Here is an 18,735-nt window from a genome sequence, read left to right on the forward strand (position 1 = left end):
CTGGCCACCCACAGCATACAGATAGCCCCCAAGAACTGCCACACCAACGCTGGTCCTGCAAGTGCTGGTGGGGGCCACATCACTGCTCCACTGATTTGTCTTCGGGTCATATCTAGAAAAATGTATCAAGCAGAGTAGACCTGAATTGGTGAACTATAGAAAATCTCAGCCCCCCCTGGGGTATGGGATTAGTGGGGTAACAACTTGCTCGTATTGAAGCAGGAGTAGAACTATTTATAAACATGTCAAATGAAAGTTCTTAATTGCTATGCACTGTGCTGGGCCCAGATTAAAGTAATTCTTAAAAAGTTACAATTCCACTAAAAGTGAGTTCTACTGTATCTTATTTAAATCAACTATCATTTGAAAAAACCCAATTCAAACAACATGGCTCCCTCTTATGAGGATTTGAAACGTTTATTAATTCTCTATTCAGTAACCCCAGGACAAAAATGTCTAGATGCTTTCTAGTAAACACATGTTAATAACCTCACACTCATGAGCAACACTAACACAACAAGCTGGTAGATAGGTATGCATAAAGAATGTTACAGAAGACAGTTGTGTCCTCTATCAGTTACAGCCAGACCCACCTTTTATATTTCATTTTCTTAAACCCATATATATGAAGGGCTATGACTCCTGCTAGCTCAGAACAGAAGCCAAACTTCAGGATTATCATGAAGGTAGAAACATATATATGAAATATGGTACATCTGAATCTAAGCAAGAAGTACATGGATGGAAACACTCAACAGGGTGAGCAACAATTGTCATATTTCCTGCCTTTGTATTGCTTAATAAAGTAGACATACAATTTCATGTTCAACATTTCCGCAACAGAGTTAGATAGTACCATGGATACATTTTTTCAGATGTAATGCCAGGTTTTAAGTCTTTTATTGGCTTAGCAGGGGCCTACCTTTCTACACTGTTAAGGTAAGAAGAACCATCATGGCCTCCCACAGCATACAGAAGGTCATCCAGAACGCTGACTCCAACTCCACAACGTCTTTTGCTCATGGAAGCCACCATCCGCCACTCATTGGTTTGAGGATCATAGCGCTCCACACTGGAAATTGCATCCCCGCTGCACCAACCCCCCACTGTGGGAATCAATGCAACATGTACAGTGTCAAGAAAATGCAAATACACCCACCATGTATATGTATCCAATAAATAATCCAGCTACATCATCTACCCACGAACACTTCTGATAAGACTTTCTGGTCAGAAAGCTGGAACTCTTTACTCTGAGGCCTGTCACTAGAACACAGGGTGTGATTTTGCAAAAAGGCCCATGTGAATTTAGGAAGGCAGTCCCACCAGAAGTCAAGTGTTTAGGCATTCATAGCAAAGAAAAAGACCAAGTAAGAAAATACAGGTTAATTTAGACTGTAGAATGGGTAACGGACCACATTGCTTCTGAAGGTGTGAAAGATGAGGTGAGCTACATGGGCAGATGACCTTGATATGAAATGTACAGAGATTTCAAGTCCACAGTACATACCTGCAAAGAGCACTTCTCCACAGCGGATGGGTTTGCGTGGCCGAGTTCTTGGTCCCTGCATTAGTGGCCTCTCTTGGGGCAACAGTAGGTAGTTTTTGGCCTCATCCACAAGGTCCCTGCATGAAATGTTTTTTTGAATGCCTGTGCAACAGTGGCATTTCTACGAAAATGTACTATTCACAACATGCCACCACTCAGAGCTACCAGCTGCAATCACATATTGCGCACTTATGGTCAAAAGAAAATAAGAACTTCCATGACTATGTATAGCCTACATGATCTATTACTTCAACAACTAAGGTCCTGATCAAAAGCCCATAAGTAGGTAATATTAGATTGATGTTTCCCTTCAACTGTTAAAATATTAAAATATTTATGTAAAACCTGACGTTCAAGCATCATTAAAGTTGATACTGATCAAATGTTTGCACACACCCACAGAAGCATGACCAACAGATTGATATGGTATCCACCTGATAAATATTTTATTATACAACTCTGGCCAACTTGCATCCGCTGCCCACGATCTGTCACCCTGAAACAACTAACATTCCAAAGCTCTGAGCAATAGTGAAACAGCCTTTTTTAAAAAAAAATAATTTGCTGCAAAAAAGTTTTCCTCCCTACATGGAATATTTCCAACACTGAAGTACTATCCAGGAAGGGAACAACTTAATCGTACATCAAAACCAGATTTTCTGTTTTCAAAAACATCACAGTTTTACAGTCTAATGTCATGCAACTAAGAAAGCCTAGAAAATAAGAGCTTTATACCACTGAAGGAAGTCACAGTTCCCCCGCCAAATTAGCACCAACCTCAAATTCCAACAGGGATCATTAAGGTCATGGCATTTTTAAAGAAGGAAAAATTACTTCAAGTAATTTTTACAGTGTGGCTTCCTTCGAGCATCATTCAGTTAGATTCTTGATAACTAAGGCACCTGGCTTGACATGCAAAGTCATATAAAAACACTCTGTCCTGTGAAGGATAATTTCATAGATTCATAGATTGTTAGGGGTTGGATGGGATCTCACAAGATCATCAGGTCCAGCCCCCCTGCATTAGGCAGGAAAGACAACTGGGGTCAGGTGACGCCAACAAGGTGACTGTCTAGTCTCTTCTTGAAGATTTCCAGGGTGGATGACTGCATCACCTGTGAAGGAAGTTTATTCCACAGCCTGGACACTCTTAACCGTGAAGAATTTTTCCTAGTGTTAAGCCTGAAATGCTCTTCCAGGAGTTTGTGGCCATTACTCCTGGTTTTCCTCAAGGGTGCCTTAGTGAACAGTTGTTCACCAAACCCTTGATATAATCCCCTGATGTAAGCTGCTACCAAGTCCCCTCTCAGCCTTCTCTTTTTTAGGCTGAAGAGACCCAAGCCCCTCAGCTTTTCCCTGTATGGCTTGCCTTGCAAGTCTCTGATCATACGGGTGGCTCTTCTCTGGATTCTCTCAAGTTTTTCCACATCCTTTTTTTGTCAGATGCTGACAAAGAACAAGGTTCTCAAAGCGTGTTCTTCCACCACTTGCTTTTTTCCTTATCTCCTCCAAACAATCCCAGAAGAGGAAACAGGTAAAGACTTCCCTAGTTTATCCACTGACAAATCACCATATTCTCAGACAGTGAACACAGAAAGCACTGATGTACAATGAAAGTCATACAACAAGTTCTTCAGTGTTGCTTTCCCCAGGGAGATTTACCTGCATTCTTCGTCACTTTTAATGAGTGGATCTGAGCCAACTGTACCCACGAGGAACTTGGGACTGAGCAGGGGCAGACGGACATGTTGCAGCACCTATGACACAAAACAGAATACCTCTGTTGGTGGCCCACTTTTCTTAATAAAGACAAGCAGTCAAAAGGAGAATAGCATTAGCTACATTGTTTCAAAATGCTTTGTGAGCCAACAAAAAGTTAAAAATGCCAAGAGCAAACTGGTAACATGAACTGATTTATTTATGAAGAGCATCTCTGCAACTGTAATAAGCCAAAGCAGGCATCCAACAGGACATCCGTTTTTTTTAAAAAGTTGATCCATAGGGCTCTTAAATGAATAAAGTCACCATCCTGATTGTAAATCCTTGGAAAATTGCAAACATCAACACAGTTATAAAGCATTAGTCAGGCTGGAAGTTTTATTACCTATTCTACTCTCCAAGTGCACATGGCATTGCAAGTGAATCATATCAAACATAGGGGCCCTGCCACAACCAGCTCGCAATTTAAAGGCACAAATAGGCATAATAATACAATGCTTGCAGACATATGGTCTTGCCTAGGGGATGAAGCTGAAAAAAGATAAAACTAGAGCAGACTGGAGGAAAACAATTCATTCTCATGAGAACTTTAGGACATTTTTTCTAAATGGAAATATGCCAAAACATCCTTTTCCAGACTGAAAAGGACAGGCTAGTCAGTATTTTGCAACTGCTTGTAAAGAGGGCACCCCAGAATTATCAGAATTAAAACTTTCAGTTGAAAATTTTGTCAAAACCAAAACATCTGTAGAATGTTTCAGTTCCAACAAAAGGGTATATTTCATCCACAATGTTCCAAATGGCCTTACTATAAAATTCTCAGATATGAGAGATTAATGCAACACTTCCTGTAGGGGCAGGTTACTCCTTTATTCCATTTTGGGGCTTCTTGCACAATCCTTTGAAGCCACTGTTGGAGACACCACTGACTAGATGGACCAATGATATAATTCAGGATAGCAATGCTTATCTGTAAGCATGAAGTGGTCTCTTATTGAAATATCTAGATACAGGTTTTATGGTCCAGCTGGTTAGAAAACACAAGTGTTTTACCACACCTGGAAGTTCTGCAGGGAATTATTTCCACCGTTACACTGACAAAATCCAATGTCTCCTACTACATATAAAGAAGCCACACATTCAAGTGTACTCAGAGTTACCTGGGGAAGCTGAGGTCGCCTCTCCTGAATACTGTATTTCACCCAAGCCATCACAGCATTGAACACCTGCTCCTCACTGCGAACATTCAACTCATCACTGGATATGATGTCTATGAGCTGATTGGCTGGTAGCAGCATGAACTCCTCACTCTCCATCACCTGTCCAAAGGGATAGTAATAAGGAAAGAGGTAAGGACAGTGTTTCAGAGCACCAAAACTACAGATGGCCTCTACACTTCACTGCAAAGGTATAAAGAGAAGCGTTTCCCCCTAGTTTAGGATCTGATGATCTGATCCAGCAAGCTGCTGACCCCTTTCATTGACTCCAATGAGGGTGAAAGGTTTTCTGCAACCTTCAGAATTGGGCCCCACCAGCACAGCTCAGGCAACCCTCAAATGGCGATGCAAATGAAGGGGAATGTACAAATTCTGTGGATGCCTTTAAGGAGTTAATCCACAGAATGCACTGATTGGATTTCAAAATTTCGGGAAAAGCAGAGCCCTTGTTTAAAGCCAGCCTCTTCATTTGCGATGTGTAATATATAAGATTAAAAAGAAACATTTTCTGCAGCTGGTAAATATTTTGGAGGAAAGCAGTACCAGAATAAAGATGTTTTATTTGTAATAAATTCAAAATAGGACCCAAAGTAGCAGTCTCAGAAATAATTTACCAATGACATTGTAGAAAATAAGGAAAAGTCTTCCTGACGCTGATTTGTAGCAGAAGGGAAAGTGTCTCGGGACAGGGAGATGGGCTCATTTGATCCTACCTCTGCTTCACTCCCTCTAAATATAAAACGTGGTGTGCCTGAGTGCAAATGTACTCAGGAGGGAATTGGAGCCTCCTAAAACCCAAGGGACTGATCAATCCTGAAATATAAGCCACTGACAATCTGCAAACATGTTAATTTCTTCTGTACCCAAGATAGCAAGTAAACTTCTCAGAAGGTTTCAGCCACCACTAGAGAATCTATGCTTAGATCAAGTGAAAGCAATGCATGCTGCAGATGGGAGATTTCTGGAGATGGGCATGCACCCTTAGGCATACAGATATCAGGATGGGAAGAGTACAAGATGGTAATAAAAGCAAGAACTGTAGTGATGACAAGCCACATACCTTTCCTAGAACCCTACTATGACAGCTGAGCAGCTCAGCCACAGAAAGCAATTGATATTAGGCTCCCCAGTTAGAAATACATCTGCAAGAGCTCTGCATCCTGGCTTCAGGATGGTTAACATAAATAAATTCTTCCTGTGATTTCTATACAGGGATCAGGGACATGGACTTTTTAATTACCTGAAGAACCAATTTTAGAAGACTGCTTGAATATTAGGAGAGATCCAAGATGCTGGTAATAACAACTATTGCTAAAAGGAAACCAAAAGGCAGCAGATCTGGTTTCTAGGATATGCAGAATTTTCAATGACCAGATGAGGGGCTGAGATTAAGTTACTTGTGAACTGCTGCAGCCTCAGAGTCCATTTAGAGACAAGGGGTTAGAAACTCAGCTGATCATAAGTCAGCAAGTGTGTACAGTATGCCTCTCACACCTAAACATGGTAGATTGTGCCTAAAACTGGCTCCAATTATTGCAAATACAGCATAAGTCTCCAGAAAGCTTTAAGGAAGCAATATCCTGAAAGTCCTCAATTTATTTCATAATTGGTAGTAGGATCCAGGAATAGTGTTAGCGCTTCTGCAAACCAAGCTGCTACTTAAGTATAACCTTGTAAGTTAGCAAATTAAACAACTAGTTATTTAAAAGAATGTAAGTACCACTTTTATCCCAATTATCCAGGAGGACTGGTAATTGCCTGACTGAAATGAATAGGCCATTTGACTGCTTGCTGGCAGCTTACAGCCCTATGCAGGACCTTGTATGAAACACAACAGCTTCTCAGCAGTAATTGAAATCAGGAGAATTTACCTTACGGTGTTAACTGTGACTATTATATTTATATACTGGACACTAAATAAGTGTTTGAATACAGAGTATATGGCAAGAGCTTTGGCTACTGCTACCAGGCATGAGTTGTCTGTCATGGCATGTATTTCCTCATTGCACAGATGTCAAGCTCAGAAAAAAGTATTACAGAAGAAAACCTTCAGAGTGGAGTAACAGATCTATTTTATGTTGTGTGTAAGATTCACTAGGGGAATTAGGCAGGTGATTAAACTGAGGAAAATGGAAAATCCCAAGAGATGTTTCACCAAGAAGTTAATGATGTAGTACAGCAACATACATAAAGATTAACAGAACTACAGGTTATTACTGCAGAAGACATGAAGCAGTCAGAAGGTGTTCAAAATGCCTGGTGTGGCCTGCAGTTAACGCTTTACACTGCCATCCTGGTGATTCCCATCTTCTATTTCATTCTGCCAGGTTAGTGCAGCCACATACATCTGGTTTCTGATATGGAAGAGATGCTTCATATCACTTCTCAGCCCCCTCTTTGGGTGAGTAAGAAGCCAGGCTACTGGATTTCACGAGGGATTCTAGTTTATTCTTCTGCTACAAATATGATAGCTGAAAGGATGAGGGTTACAATTAAATGGGGCCTTAACGTTCTTTTGTAGGAAAAAAAGTGGTGGAGGGGGAAGAGAGAGACCACTAAGAATAAAGAGAGGGAGAACTTTAAAGGCCATGACAGGGTTATGGAAATAAGGGCATTAAAAATATCAACCTTCTTCCAAGTTTGTTTCTTTAATAAAAATCATTCCTATAAACATCGCTGTGATCTAGGCATCCATTTTCCACAGGCCATGTTTTAGTTTAGTTTAGTAATTTATAAGTATTTGAAAATGGGAGCTGTTTTGAGTCCAAAGCTTCTGCCAGGCATGTGATCAGATGGGAAATGATGACAGAGAGCTGGCTGTTGCAACAGTAAGAGAAGAAAGGTCCTCATAGAAGGGAGCTCAGAACAGCCCCAGATTTCAGCTGCACATACTGCTGCTTTAAATGTTCAATACAAAATTACAAGCATCTAAATAAAACTTTTTTAGAGTGCAGTATGTCCCATTTGTGTAAAAATGAAAACAAAAACAAAAACAGCTCTACCCATTAAAACTACCGAGCATAGAAAATAAATGATCAGCTGTTTACCATTTCACTTGGCACCCTGCTGTCCCTGAAAAAGCAGCATAAGAAATGAAATGCAGAACAGGCAGAGAGTGAAACCATGTGTAGAATGGCTAGCAAGAAGGCAGGGCTTGACAAATTCACTTGCCTTTGGCAAATCCTCAAGTTCTACACAATTTAGGCTCTCATGTGAAAAAGGAAAGTTGGTTTTCTAGTCCTTGCAGCTGGGAAAAGTCTGCCAGATGTATTTTACTTGTAGATTGATGCAGTCTGTATTCAGTTAAAGCTGTGAAACATTGTTTTCCATGCATCTGGCAGTCAAATCCAAGTGCATCTGCTCCTGTTCATAATTTTACTAATTCAGTGGTTCTCAACATTTTTGGACTCAAGACACCCCTCACTGGACTTGAGGCAGTATAATTTTTGCAAACTGAATGGCACCCAATTATAGCACTTACCTCCTTACTCAGGGGCTTGACAGTAAGGGTGAGGGGTCCTTCAGGCAGAGACAAGCCTGAGTCTGGCTTATCTGCTTAGCTCATCCACTTATCTCCTCACACTGATGACAAGGGAGACAGCACTGTATGGACACAGCAGGGGTCCCCGACAACCCATTTTGACTAGTTTGTGTCTGGCATCAGGAGTGCCCTGTGGCAATGCAGGAACTTTCTGATGTACAGACACACGGAGCTCGAAGAAACAGACTGCATTAAAATGTTTCTGAGCGAACATCAGTCCTACTACCAGAAAGTGGTGGAAGAGGACAGAGAAGATGCAGCCAACTCCACCTGGAAAAGGGACACTTTGCACAGGCCATTCAAAGACCCCCCAGGAGGGGAAGAGGACAGGGAGAACAAGAAGGATAACAATGCAGTTGGACCCAGAGATGGCAAGGAAGACAGGAACAGGATCAGCGGAAGTGACAGCGACATTGACAGTGACAAGGACAACGAGTGAACTGAGAATGTAAACCCCAAATTAGGGCTTTGACTAAGACACTGCAATTGGGTTAGGGAAGGGTAGCAGGTGGGTGTGCAGAGGCCTTTATTGTAATGGGTGCACTGTTTCTTAATGTGGTTTAAAGTGTTTGATGGAAAGTTTTATGTTAGATGATGATATATATAGATACCTATCTATATGTCTATATATTCTCAGCCAGAGTGCAAGGACATCCTGGGGTATCACCAGATCCTTTGAAAGTGCCAGGAGTTGTGGGGAGAGGGAGATCTATCTGCACTAACTGGTAGCAGACCGAAATTAAGAAGACTCCAGTCAGTTTCCACAAGGGCTATCCTGAAAAACTGTAGTATGTGGGCTGCTACTGATCAAGTCAATTACCTGCTGCAACAACTGGAAAACTTATCAGCAACATTGGAGGGACAAACATTAGTTACTCACAGTGGAAAGGGACCCAAGAACTGGTAGCAAGCAAACAGGGAGAATTAATGTGATTTCTGCAACTTATCTGCAGTCTCCTGACTGCAGAGAGACAGACATGCAAGATTTGGAAGAGAAGATCTGGAAGAAAAAGAAAGACCTTTCTCCTGACATCTGAGGTGAACTGGTCGTAATGTTCAGGTGATACTTCCTAGCCAGAAGCTGAGATATATGGCATGTTCCTGACAAACAGGGCTAAGAAAAAGTACCCTCGTGGAAAACCCAGGTCCCTTTCTAGCAAGCTGGGAGCTGTGGTTGGAAAAATAGCTGACTTCTCATCAGAAATAGGGACCCACTGTTGGGACTCCACATTCTTGTATTGGTCCTTTTTTAAGGTGGCATCTGGCAAGGTTTTCAAGCCTGGTAGGAAGAGGTGTGAAAGGAAAAATAATGACTTGGGTTTAGAAATACTGTATCTGGAAATACATGTTTGAATTGCTTTCAGACAACTGTCACTGAGTAACATGTGTGAAATCCTAGTTCTGGTGAAGGATGGGACTTTAGGCCTCCACTGAGACTTCTGCATCTCTCTCCTCATCTTTTCCATTTCTCCCCAATCTCCTAATTCCACTTTGTATTGAATGACTTTTTGAATGAATGATCCCATGTTTGGGCTTTTAGTTTTTTATACCCCAGTTGTACAGCACACTCCAAAAGGAGCATGGGATATCACAAACTATCAGGCCCACAGGGCCAGAAGCAAGCCATATGAACTGCCACACCTCAGTGTTCACTGTCTAGAACAGGGGTGGGCAAAATATGGCCTGCAGACTGCATCTAGCCCCCTAAGGGATTTTATCTGGCCTACAGTGGGGCCCTTGGCCCTGCTTGGTCCAGGCACAGGGGCAGCCCAGGCCATGGTGCATGCAGCTGGTCCCACTGCCCCCAGGGTGCGCAGCAGGGCTGGGTTGGTGGCCAGACTACTTCCTGACAGCCCCAGCAGCTGTGGCTCCTTCCAGCTGCTGCCACTGCCAGACTCAGTTCTGCTACCTGGGCACCCCAGCCCATCCCTTCTGCACCTACTACGGGGGGCGCCCGATGGAGTGGGTGGGCAGTGTTCTCCATGGAAACCAGCCTCGGACCCACATAGGCAGGGCATGCTCAGCCAGGTGGATGGGAAGGGGTTGCAGGCGGGCAAGCAAGGAGAGGCATCCAAAAGCGCGATGGATGGGTAGGGCCAGGGCTGAGATTGTAGGGTGGTGACAGTGTGGGGTTGGGACCTGGCTGTACATCCCTGCAACAGGCAGGAGTGTACAAGGAGTAGATCATGGTTCTGCCCTGGACCCTGCCCTTGCCCTATGATCCCACTCCATGATCCCAGCCCTGCCTGCCTGTTCCACTCCCAGATACCACGTTCTACCTGCCCACAGCCCCATCCCATCCACCTGGCCAAGCACACCCTGCCCACACAGGTCCCACACTGGTCTTCACAGAGACCTCAGGATCTCTGGATAATGACAGTGTGGGCCCAGCCCCTAGGGCAAAGTCACTTAGGGAACTCTGGTGAGCTGTTGGGGGCTGGGGAGGGAGGAAGGCCCTGACTTGGCTTGTGACAGACCATCAAAACTCCCTAAGTGGCCTTCCAGTCCAAACAACTGCCCACCCCTAGTCTACAGTATGTGTGATGTTCAAATCATTATGATGGGAAATAACTGGTCTGGATCAATAATCGATGTAAAATAGCTCTACTGCTCTAAGACTATCTTTTACTTGGTACTCAGCTACAGCTACCACTGACTAGGTATAAAGACAAATTGCTGATGGAAGGGCAGGATTTGTAAGAAAGCATTAAACAAAGAAATGCCAAGAACTCTCCCAAGCCATGTTTGTAACAAGAGTTTCAGCCCAACCAACACAGACAGCAGCTTACCTCCTGAAAGTTATGTTGCGTGAACTTGTCAGCAATCCTCAGCAGCTCACGGCAGGAGTGAGTGTCAGCAAATGCTCGGATGCCCAGGCAATTGGAAGGGTCCAACTGTCTTTTTAAGAACTCACAGCAGGCCTCCTGGATCTCAGCCAGCTGAAGAAGGCAAGCGGCTGGCAACAAGGTCTGGACATTGCCCTCCTCCACTGTGATCTGGGAAGTGTATGCAAAGTCAATCAGCAGCTCCATGGCCCTTTCATCGATGTCTCGAATCACTACTTCTGTCTGCCGACTCTCAGCCAGCTCCCCAGTGAACATGGCTCGGAAGTAAGGGCTGCAGGCTGACAAAATCACCCTGTGGGCATAGATCTTTTTAGCACCAACCACCAATACCACGTCACACAATTCCCGGTGCTTCCGCAGAAGGTTGATGACCTCCAAGGTTTGCCGAGGGTGCTTGTCTGAGATGTAGGGCATGCGAGCAGGTTGTGGCACCCCCTCAGGCAGTTTATTGGGATCTCCGAGTGTGCAGCGGCTCGTCACGTCCATTCCGGTCTCTCCTGGTCGTGTGCTGGTACACCTGCAAGAAGTAAGCCATGGAACAGCACTGTCATCAATTTGTCTCCCACCAAACATCAGCAGTGGCTCTGTCACAATGCTGTCTGTTCTAAGATGGACACAATTCCCCTTCAACCCAGCTGTCTGTGCAAACAAAACAAAAAACCACACCTAAATTAAGTAAGTTACCAAATCAGCCTAAACCAATGTTTTTCAAAATGAGGGACTTGGTGAACATCTAAACTTTGCATGACAGGAAGGAATGGAAGAGGGGAAATATACATGGAGGAAAGGAAAGAAAAAGAAAAACTGAAGACGACTCTCTTTCAGGTAGCTGGAGTGGTTACAGTGGCCTGAAATGAGACTGTCCAATTGGTGGCCCATGGGCTGCAGGCATCCTGTGAATACTTAAATGCAGCGTCCAAGCTCCTGCCCAGCTGCTGTTTCCTACATTGCTCTCCTATTTCTCCAAATGTAATAGCATCTGGAGTCTTCAAGTTCCCCCTCCTTCCTCTGGCTGCTGCTTCCTGCCTCCATGGGGTGCGGCAGTATGACATGCTGCGCAGGGAGCTGAGGGTGAGTCCAGGGCTACATGATGTGGGAGAAAGGGGGGGGGGGTCTCACAGAACAACCCCTTCTGCACCTCAAGTCAGAGATGAACCAACAAGGCAACACCATTCAGACCCTAAGTGTGGTGCAACTGCAACACTCCAATCAGCCTAATGAATGACTAGCCTCCCAAAGGCAGTGGCAGAAACTCTACCTTCAAAGGCACTTAAAAGCAGACTAGACAGATTATTATGGTTTTTATTATAATGATTATTATGTTATTAGATTATTTATGGTAGCGAAGAAGCCTGAATTGGCTCTTGGGGATGGACTGGATGACTTCATTCTTATACATCTCCAGTTTCTTGTACAATGGTATTACTGAACTGCTCCAATCACTAGCAGCTGAAAATATTCTCACATCAGCCATACTAGGTTAAAAGAAAAATCTAACCCCGTTTTGCCACTGAACAATACATTTTCTGAATGCTTAAAGGAAAGAGAATTTAAAAAAAATACATCACATCTTTTCCCCTCATTATTGTGTCAAATGCACTAACCACAGGGAAATTGTTCTCTTCCCAGCAGTTTGGATAATTCCATTGCATCTTAGACTGCTTTTCCTCTTGTTCCACCCTTCCCCTCCACTCATCATATTCAGATGTTTCAGACCATTACCTTTTCCTCATATCTTGGTTTCACAGATTCAGCAGGGTCCCTCTGGGTTTTGCTGCTTGCTCCTGTTCAGTCTCTGTACACTTCAAATAGCTTGTTTTTCGCCACTCTAGCCTTTTTATATCCTTCACTGTTCTCTCTTCCTGACACCTCTGACAAATCCCTCTGCTGTGATACTGACTCTCACTCCTTCCCTGCACCCACTCTCCTCTTTTATAGCCCATTCCATGGCTTTATCATCATTTAAAAAAAATGTTATTTCCCCCACAAAATGTTGGGAAACTCCCCCCCAGTGTGGATTACCCCAGAAATACCCCAAAGAAATGCTAGAAAGCTTGAATAAAGCTTGGAAAGCTTAGATAAAGGTTAATTGACCTGCATTCCTAGTTTAGTTTCATAATGCCTACAGGCTCAGAGCAGAGGGCAGTATTCTCTCTCTGGGGAGATGGACTGCAAACTGGGACAAAATCCCCCAATACAAAATTTAGCTCTAAACAAACAAGTCAGTGGGGCTGGATTGTGCTTCAGGGTTTTTAAACTATCTCCAAGAAGGAGAGAGCATGAGTAAAAAAGCATCATTAACAGCACTTTGGGCAATGTTTCCCGTGTAGGCTTGCAGCCTAAGCATTCTTTGAGCAGGAACAGTTACTATCTTTGGTGGAAAAGGGACTCTGATGAAATGAAACATGACACAGAAAAGTCTGGACTACTACTTCCTGGGAGAGATGACTGGATTTTATGCCTAAAGGTGAGCTTCAGAAGATGCATCTGGTTTTCTCTAACCACAAAGTCACCTTAAATGTGGCCCTGGAGCAGCTCTCCCAGGTTCTTGCAATTACCTTGAACATTATGGAACATAAGGGTAGAAATAGACATCACCAAATGAAGTGGATCACCTATGCCAGGCAGGTTCTCCCACGGCTTGAGGGGCCTGCTTTTGCCAGGGAATTCAAGGTGCACAGGATCAGGCTCCTCAAGCTCTCAGAGCGCCTGCCTATGGCAGCTGGAGAGTACAGGCAGCTCTCACTACCAACATTCTCCTGCCATAAAGCAAATGAATGTCTGCTGCAATAAAGTGGCACAAACTGTTACAACCTTTTACCACAGCCACATTGGGTATGGACATCTATCTGCTTCTGCTTTGTGCTGCTGTAAAATTGTTATGACAGCAAAGGTGATGTTTGTTTCCACCCCAAGGCAGATTTAGTTAAGGCTACACCTTCTGCTAGCAAGGTGGCTTACTCAGTCACTTCCACAATCAGGAGGCCCTGGCTGATTGTGGGAGCTGAAGAGGGAACCTAAGGAAGATCTTGCATGTACTCTACAGTTATTGAAACCTTGGAATACACACATAGGCACGCATGCCCATAATTTTTTTAAAAAGATAAAAAAAATAACCAAGCCATGTTACCGGCTGGTTGTATTTGTGCACCAGCAACCCCTAACCTCCAAACAGGGAGAATGGAATATTCTTCCTCAAAGCAGACTCTACTGAAATCACTTTGAAATAAAACCACTGAAGAAGGACCTTGTAAGAATTCTATTCTATTCAGTTTCTTATACTAGGCCTATCACTGTTGTCTCTGGTCTCTTTCCTACTGGAAAGAAATGTTGCTTAATGAGTAAAGCAAACTGAACAGATGCAAGAAAAAAACCCCAAAAGTTAGCACTCCTAGCTCATCTATAACTTCTGTCTGGTTAGTGTAGAGGCTGGCCATCAATGGACCTGGGAATTTCCACAGAGGCTCAAACCAGATGCTTGATGTTATGTCCTGGGGGTTGCTGCTATACACAGGCACAGAAGTGTGAATTAAAAGGACACCATCTGATGGCATGCATCTCAACCAAAATAATAATTTAGCCGCATTATGTGCGTATTATGCATATATATGCATAGAGAATGAAAGATGACTCAGTGGCTTAGAGGTGTGAAAGACAGAAGGCAGCACTTGATTCTCACATGCTAGACTAGCTGTTTCTTCCCCCCCTCCCCCCCACACCCACAAAAGGCTGGGAGCTGCTCTGAATACTCAGGTCGATTAAAAGAGAGAAGGCTGAAGAAGAAATGCATATGTAAGGATAAAAGATTCACACTCAGCTATGCAGACATTCTGGGATTAGCTTCCATCAAAATGTAAGGCTGGGGAAATCAGCAAATACAGTGGGATTAAGGAAGAGCTGACAAAGGATCAGCTTGTAGCACATAATGCTGAAAAGTACAAATGGAAACACAGGCAGCCTGCAACCCCAAGTCAGATAAATAAATGAGCTGTTCTGTCTCTTCATTGTATTTGGCTCTGCTGGCTCCCAGTGCTTTCTTCATTATCCCAAGGTTTTATGAGGCTTGTATCCTTGCAGGATACAGAGGCCTCTTACAAGATTCCAAAACAACACAAATAGGTATCTGAGGGAAATGCATAACGACTTCTCAGCAGTAAATTATTTTACATAGCATCTTTCAACTCAAAGCATTCATTTGATCACTTTCTCTCTTTCATATACACAGAGGCTAAAACTTATCATCTAACACAAAAAATGCAGCTAGCTCTAGGGTGGAAAGCAGATGAGTGTAGCAGTTTAAGAAAAGAAATTAAGATTACAGTATACAGCTGAAGCAGCTTTAAGAGACAGAATTTAGGTTTGAAAAAAGTAAGTATTAGAGCTAGAATCTGCTTGTATTCCAGGCTAACTACCTGTAAACTTCTCATGGGATTGACAGAAGACAAGGATTTAATTTCATCTCAGCCAAAAATATAATACCTCTGGCAAAAGAGTACCCATTAATATGCCAGCTACTAAATCCATAATACCACCTAATGTTCACTGGACGTCATTAGAGTATTGTCTTTGCTTGTAATCAGCAAGAAAAGAACAATTTCATTGTCCTTCCCAGATGTTGGTGTTTAAAGGAACATAGTCAACAAGCACTTTACAAATAAACTGTTGGTAACAAGATCTTGGATTGTTAAAAATGAGACAATTATAATAACACAGATTAGGTGTCACTATTCACACTGTTAACTTTGACAGTTTTCTCAGCCTAATCAGTGAAAATCTCTAAAAATCAGTTTCACTAACTATAAAGTTATTAAAGGCAAGCAGCTGAAGTTAAAGAGGTTCTGCAGCAGAACCTTTCAATAAGGTTCCTAAGCTTTTACTGTGGTGGCCCTCAGGTAATATCTAGTCCATGCAGCTGCCTCCCTACTGATACAGCCACCTTCCCCTAACTATCATTTAAGTTGTAATGCAGGGATAGGCAACCCTCGGCACAGGTGCCAGAGCGTGGCACACAACAAAGGCATGGGCAAAATACGGCCTGGGAGGCCATTCTATCTGGCCTGCGGGGCCCCTAAAAAATTTAGAAAATTAATATTTATCTGCCCTTGGCTCCTGTCAAAAATGACAGAAACCAAGAGCAGTAGGACCCAGTGTAAGCCCAGCAGGCTCCCACAACAGCAGGGCCTGCCAGGCCCCACCCCCCCAGCCAAAAGCCCCAGAAGTGGCTTCTGGCCTGACACCACATGGCTGCCCCACGCTGAAACTGCAGGTAAGGGGAAAGGGGGCTGTGGGAAGGGCAGGGGAGGAGCCTGGGGAAAAGCTGAATGCGGAGAAGGAAAAGCGGCCCCTCACCTGTACCGTGCCTGACGCCCCGTGCTGCAGCTTCTCACAGCCCACCTGGGGCTGCCTGTGCCTGCTCCCGACAGCCCCACATGGGCGACTGTAGCAGGGAGTGCAGGCCACAGGGCAGGGGAAGGGCCACTTCCCCTCACCCCCACACTCAGCTTTTTCCCAGGCTCCTTCCTGGCATGGAGGAAAGCAGCCCCTTCCCCACCCCATGGCCAGTGCTCCCTGCTGCAGCCACAAACAGCCCACATGGGGCTGCCTGGAGCAGACATAGGCATCCCCACACGAGCTGCGAGCAGCTGCAGCACGGGGCACTGGGTGGGCCAGGAGCTGCTTTTCCCCCCCACACTCAGCACCAGCTTCTAACCCAGACCCACAGCCAGCCTGGGCTCCATGCTGGCTCCAGGCTCACCCGTTGGGGCTGCACATGGTGACAGCAGCTGCAGCCCCCACCCTTGCTGCGCTGGGCAGTGTTTGCCACCACTGCCTCTGGGCTGCCCAGCACGCAAGCTCTGGGCAGGCAGCAGCAGCCAACACTGCCCGGCGTGGCAAGTGGGGGCGGGGGGGAAGAGGAAGCTGCTGTCATGGTGCGCAGCCACTCACAGCCCACATGGGGCTCCTTGTGCCTGCTCCAGACAGCCTCATGTGGGCTGTGAGCAGCTGCAGTAGGGAGCATTGGGCACAGGGCGGACAAGGGGCCACTTTTCCCCACACTCAGCACCAGCTTCTTCCCTTCTGGCGAGCAGGCAGTCGAGCCTGTGCGCTGCCCCCAGCCTGTACCATGGGGCTAGGGGGCACTGGGAGTGAGTGGGCAAGGAGCCAGCAGGAGCATGGGGCCCGCACCAGTGCCCTGTGGCCAGTGCTGGTGAGGCTCAGAGCAGGGTGGCAGGAGCGCAGGGTCCTGGCCAGCAGGGGCTCCATGGAGCCAGGCCAGGTCCCCCCTCTCCCTGCTGGTGCAGCCCAACCCAGCTCCACTGACCCCTGCCAGCCTGTGCCCCACTTTGGTCCCCACCAGTGCTGGCCCTGGGACATTGGTCCCAAGACACTGGGACATTGGGCCTAAGATGGTGACCAGGGGGCAGGGCACCTGTCAAGGGGTGGCGCTACCCATGCAGCCCTCAACAGCCTGCCAAAACTGGGTAAGCAGCCCTCTGTCCAAAATAATTGCCCACCCCTGCTCTGGGTGGATGGCAGGGAAGGGGCCAGGTCTGCGTTGCCAGAACAAGGATTGGACCCTTGGCGGCTCCCACGCCATCTGCCCCTGGCACATCAACATCTTATGAGTTGAGGTTGCAGGTGTTTTTGGCTCTCTGCCTAAAAACATTGCCTATCCCTGCTCTAATGCAAAATCAGCATCTGCTGACCAGCACTTCCTTCATCTACTCTTAATTCTCTAATGAAATCACAAACCTGCAATTTCTTTTTACTCAGGGAAAACAGTTTTAACTCGCTTCTGAATGAGAGACATTTTATACAAAACAATTGTAATCATCCATTCAAGTACTGACCTATCCCCAACTCTGATTTGCTTTGCAATATCTGACAGAACCATTATATAATTGTCTGTATAGTTCTGCATAAGGATAAAAAACAGCATTACTCCATTAACATACCTGGATTTTATGGTAAGATTTGAAAGAGATTGAAATCCAATTTGAAAAAATTTACATTAATTGTACTAAAATCATCAGTATGATAACAAGTGAACCAGGAACCCAAATGTCTTCACAGAGCTTTCTAAAATATAACAGCATATTCCCAAAGGATTCAAAAGTTTATATCTGGCACATTCATGCCACTGCCAGCTTCTGGCTGAACTACATCAGTGCAATATAGCAAGATATCAGCCTGTAGGAAACTCCATTTAGCATAGAACACAACAGAGCATCTTTTCAGCAAGAAGTGCTATTGGGAACTCATCAAATCCAGTATCCCCTCTCAACACTAGCCCACTGTAAAACATCATCCTTTTTTCCCCAGGACACTGAAGAGTTTTGGCTAAGACTTCCAGAAAGAGGAAAATGGGAAGTGAAATGCACAACTCTGTTCTTAAGGCACAGTGGAGCTGTCTACTGCCAAGGAAAGCCTTGCCTGGGCCTGGGTCAGAACCTTCTTAGGGGCCAGTCTACAGCTGTAGAATGAAGATCTAAGAACAACTTCAAAGCTAATTTCTTCCATTCCTTACCTTCAATAAAGCATATGCACACCACACAGAAAACCAACACATAAAATAGAGATAATGGAAGATCCTTACATAATTTCTCTCTAGGATAGAACAAGGAGGAAGAAAAAAACCCCATCACATGATACAAAGGCTATTGCATTGCTTACTGCACTTTGGGAAAACATTCTGATACTCCAATGATGAGACCAGTGCAAGAACCTGAACAGGTTTGGTTTTTTTTGTTTCCTAAAATGTGTTTAAAAAGAGCACTGATCACAACAGAAGAGATCTGGTCAGTTAGTTATTTGGTCAATCCGGAGAAAAACCTCACCATAAAAAAAAAAAAAAAAAAAAAA

The 18,735-nt window shown here is 44.6% G+C and overlaps 1 protein-coding gene across 2 annotated transcripts in view; it reads right to left on the reverse strand.

Moving 5' to 3' along the window:
* The window catches only part of KLHL20 (kelch like family member 20), a 40,164-nt gene that overhangs the window by 12,181 nt on the left and 9,248 nt on the right, over positions 1-18,735 (reverse strand). Inside the window, exons 3-8 of one of the 2 annotated variants that reach the window (XM_019501869.1) lie at positions 10,816-11,389; positions 4,429-4,587; positions 3,212-3,306; positions 1,511-1,626; positions 923-1,106; positions 9-112 (exon numbers count right to left, since the gene is read on the reverse strand). In XM_019501869.1, the coding sequence (XP_019357414.1) occupies positions 9-112; positions 923-1,106; positions 1,511-1,626; positions 3,212-3,306; positions 4,429-4,587; positions 10,816-11,389 (1,232 nt within the window). Of the gene's footprint in view, positions 113-922; positions 1,107-1,510; positions 1,627-3,211; positions 3,307-4,428; positions 4,588-10,815; positions 11,390-18,735 lie in introns of both variants that reach the window. The other variant, XM_019501868.1, reaches the window with a different exon arrangement.

The sequence above is a fragment of the Gavialis gangeticus genome, unplaced genomic scaffold (assembly GCF_001723915.1).
Source record: "Gavialis gangeticus isolate Ggan-Ray unplaced genomic scaffold, GavGan_comp1, whole genome shotgun sequence".
Lineage (NCBI taxonomy): Eukaryota > Metazoa > Chordata > Crocodylia > Gavialidae > Gavialis > Gavialis gangeticus.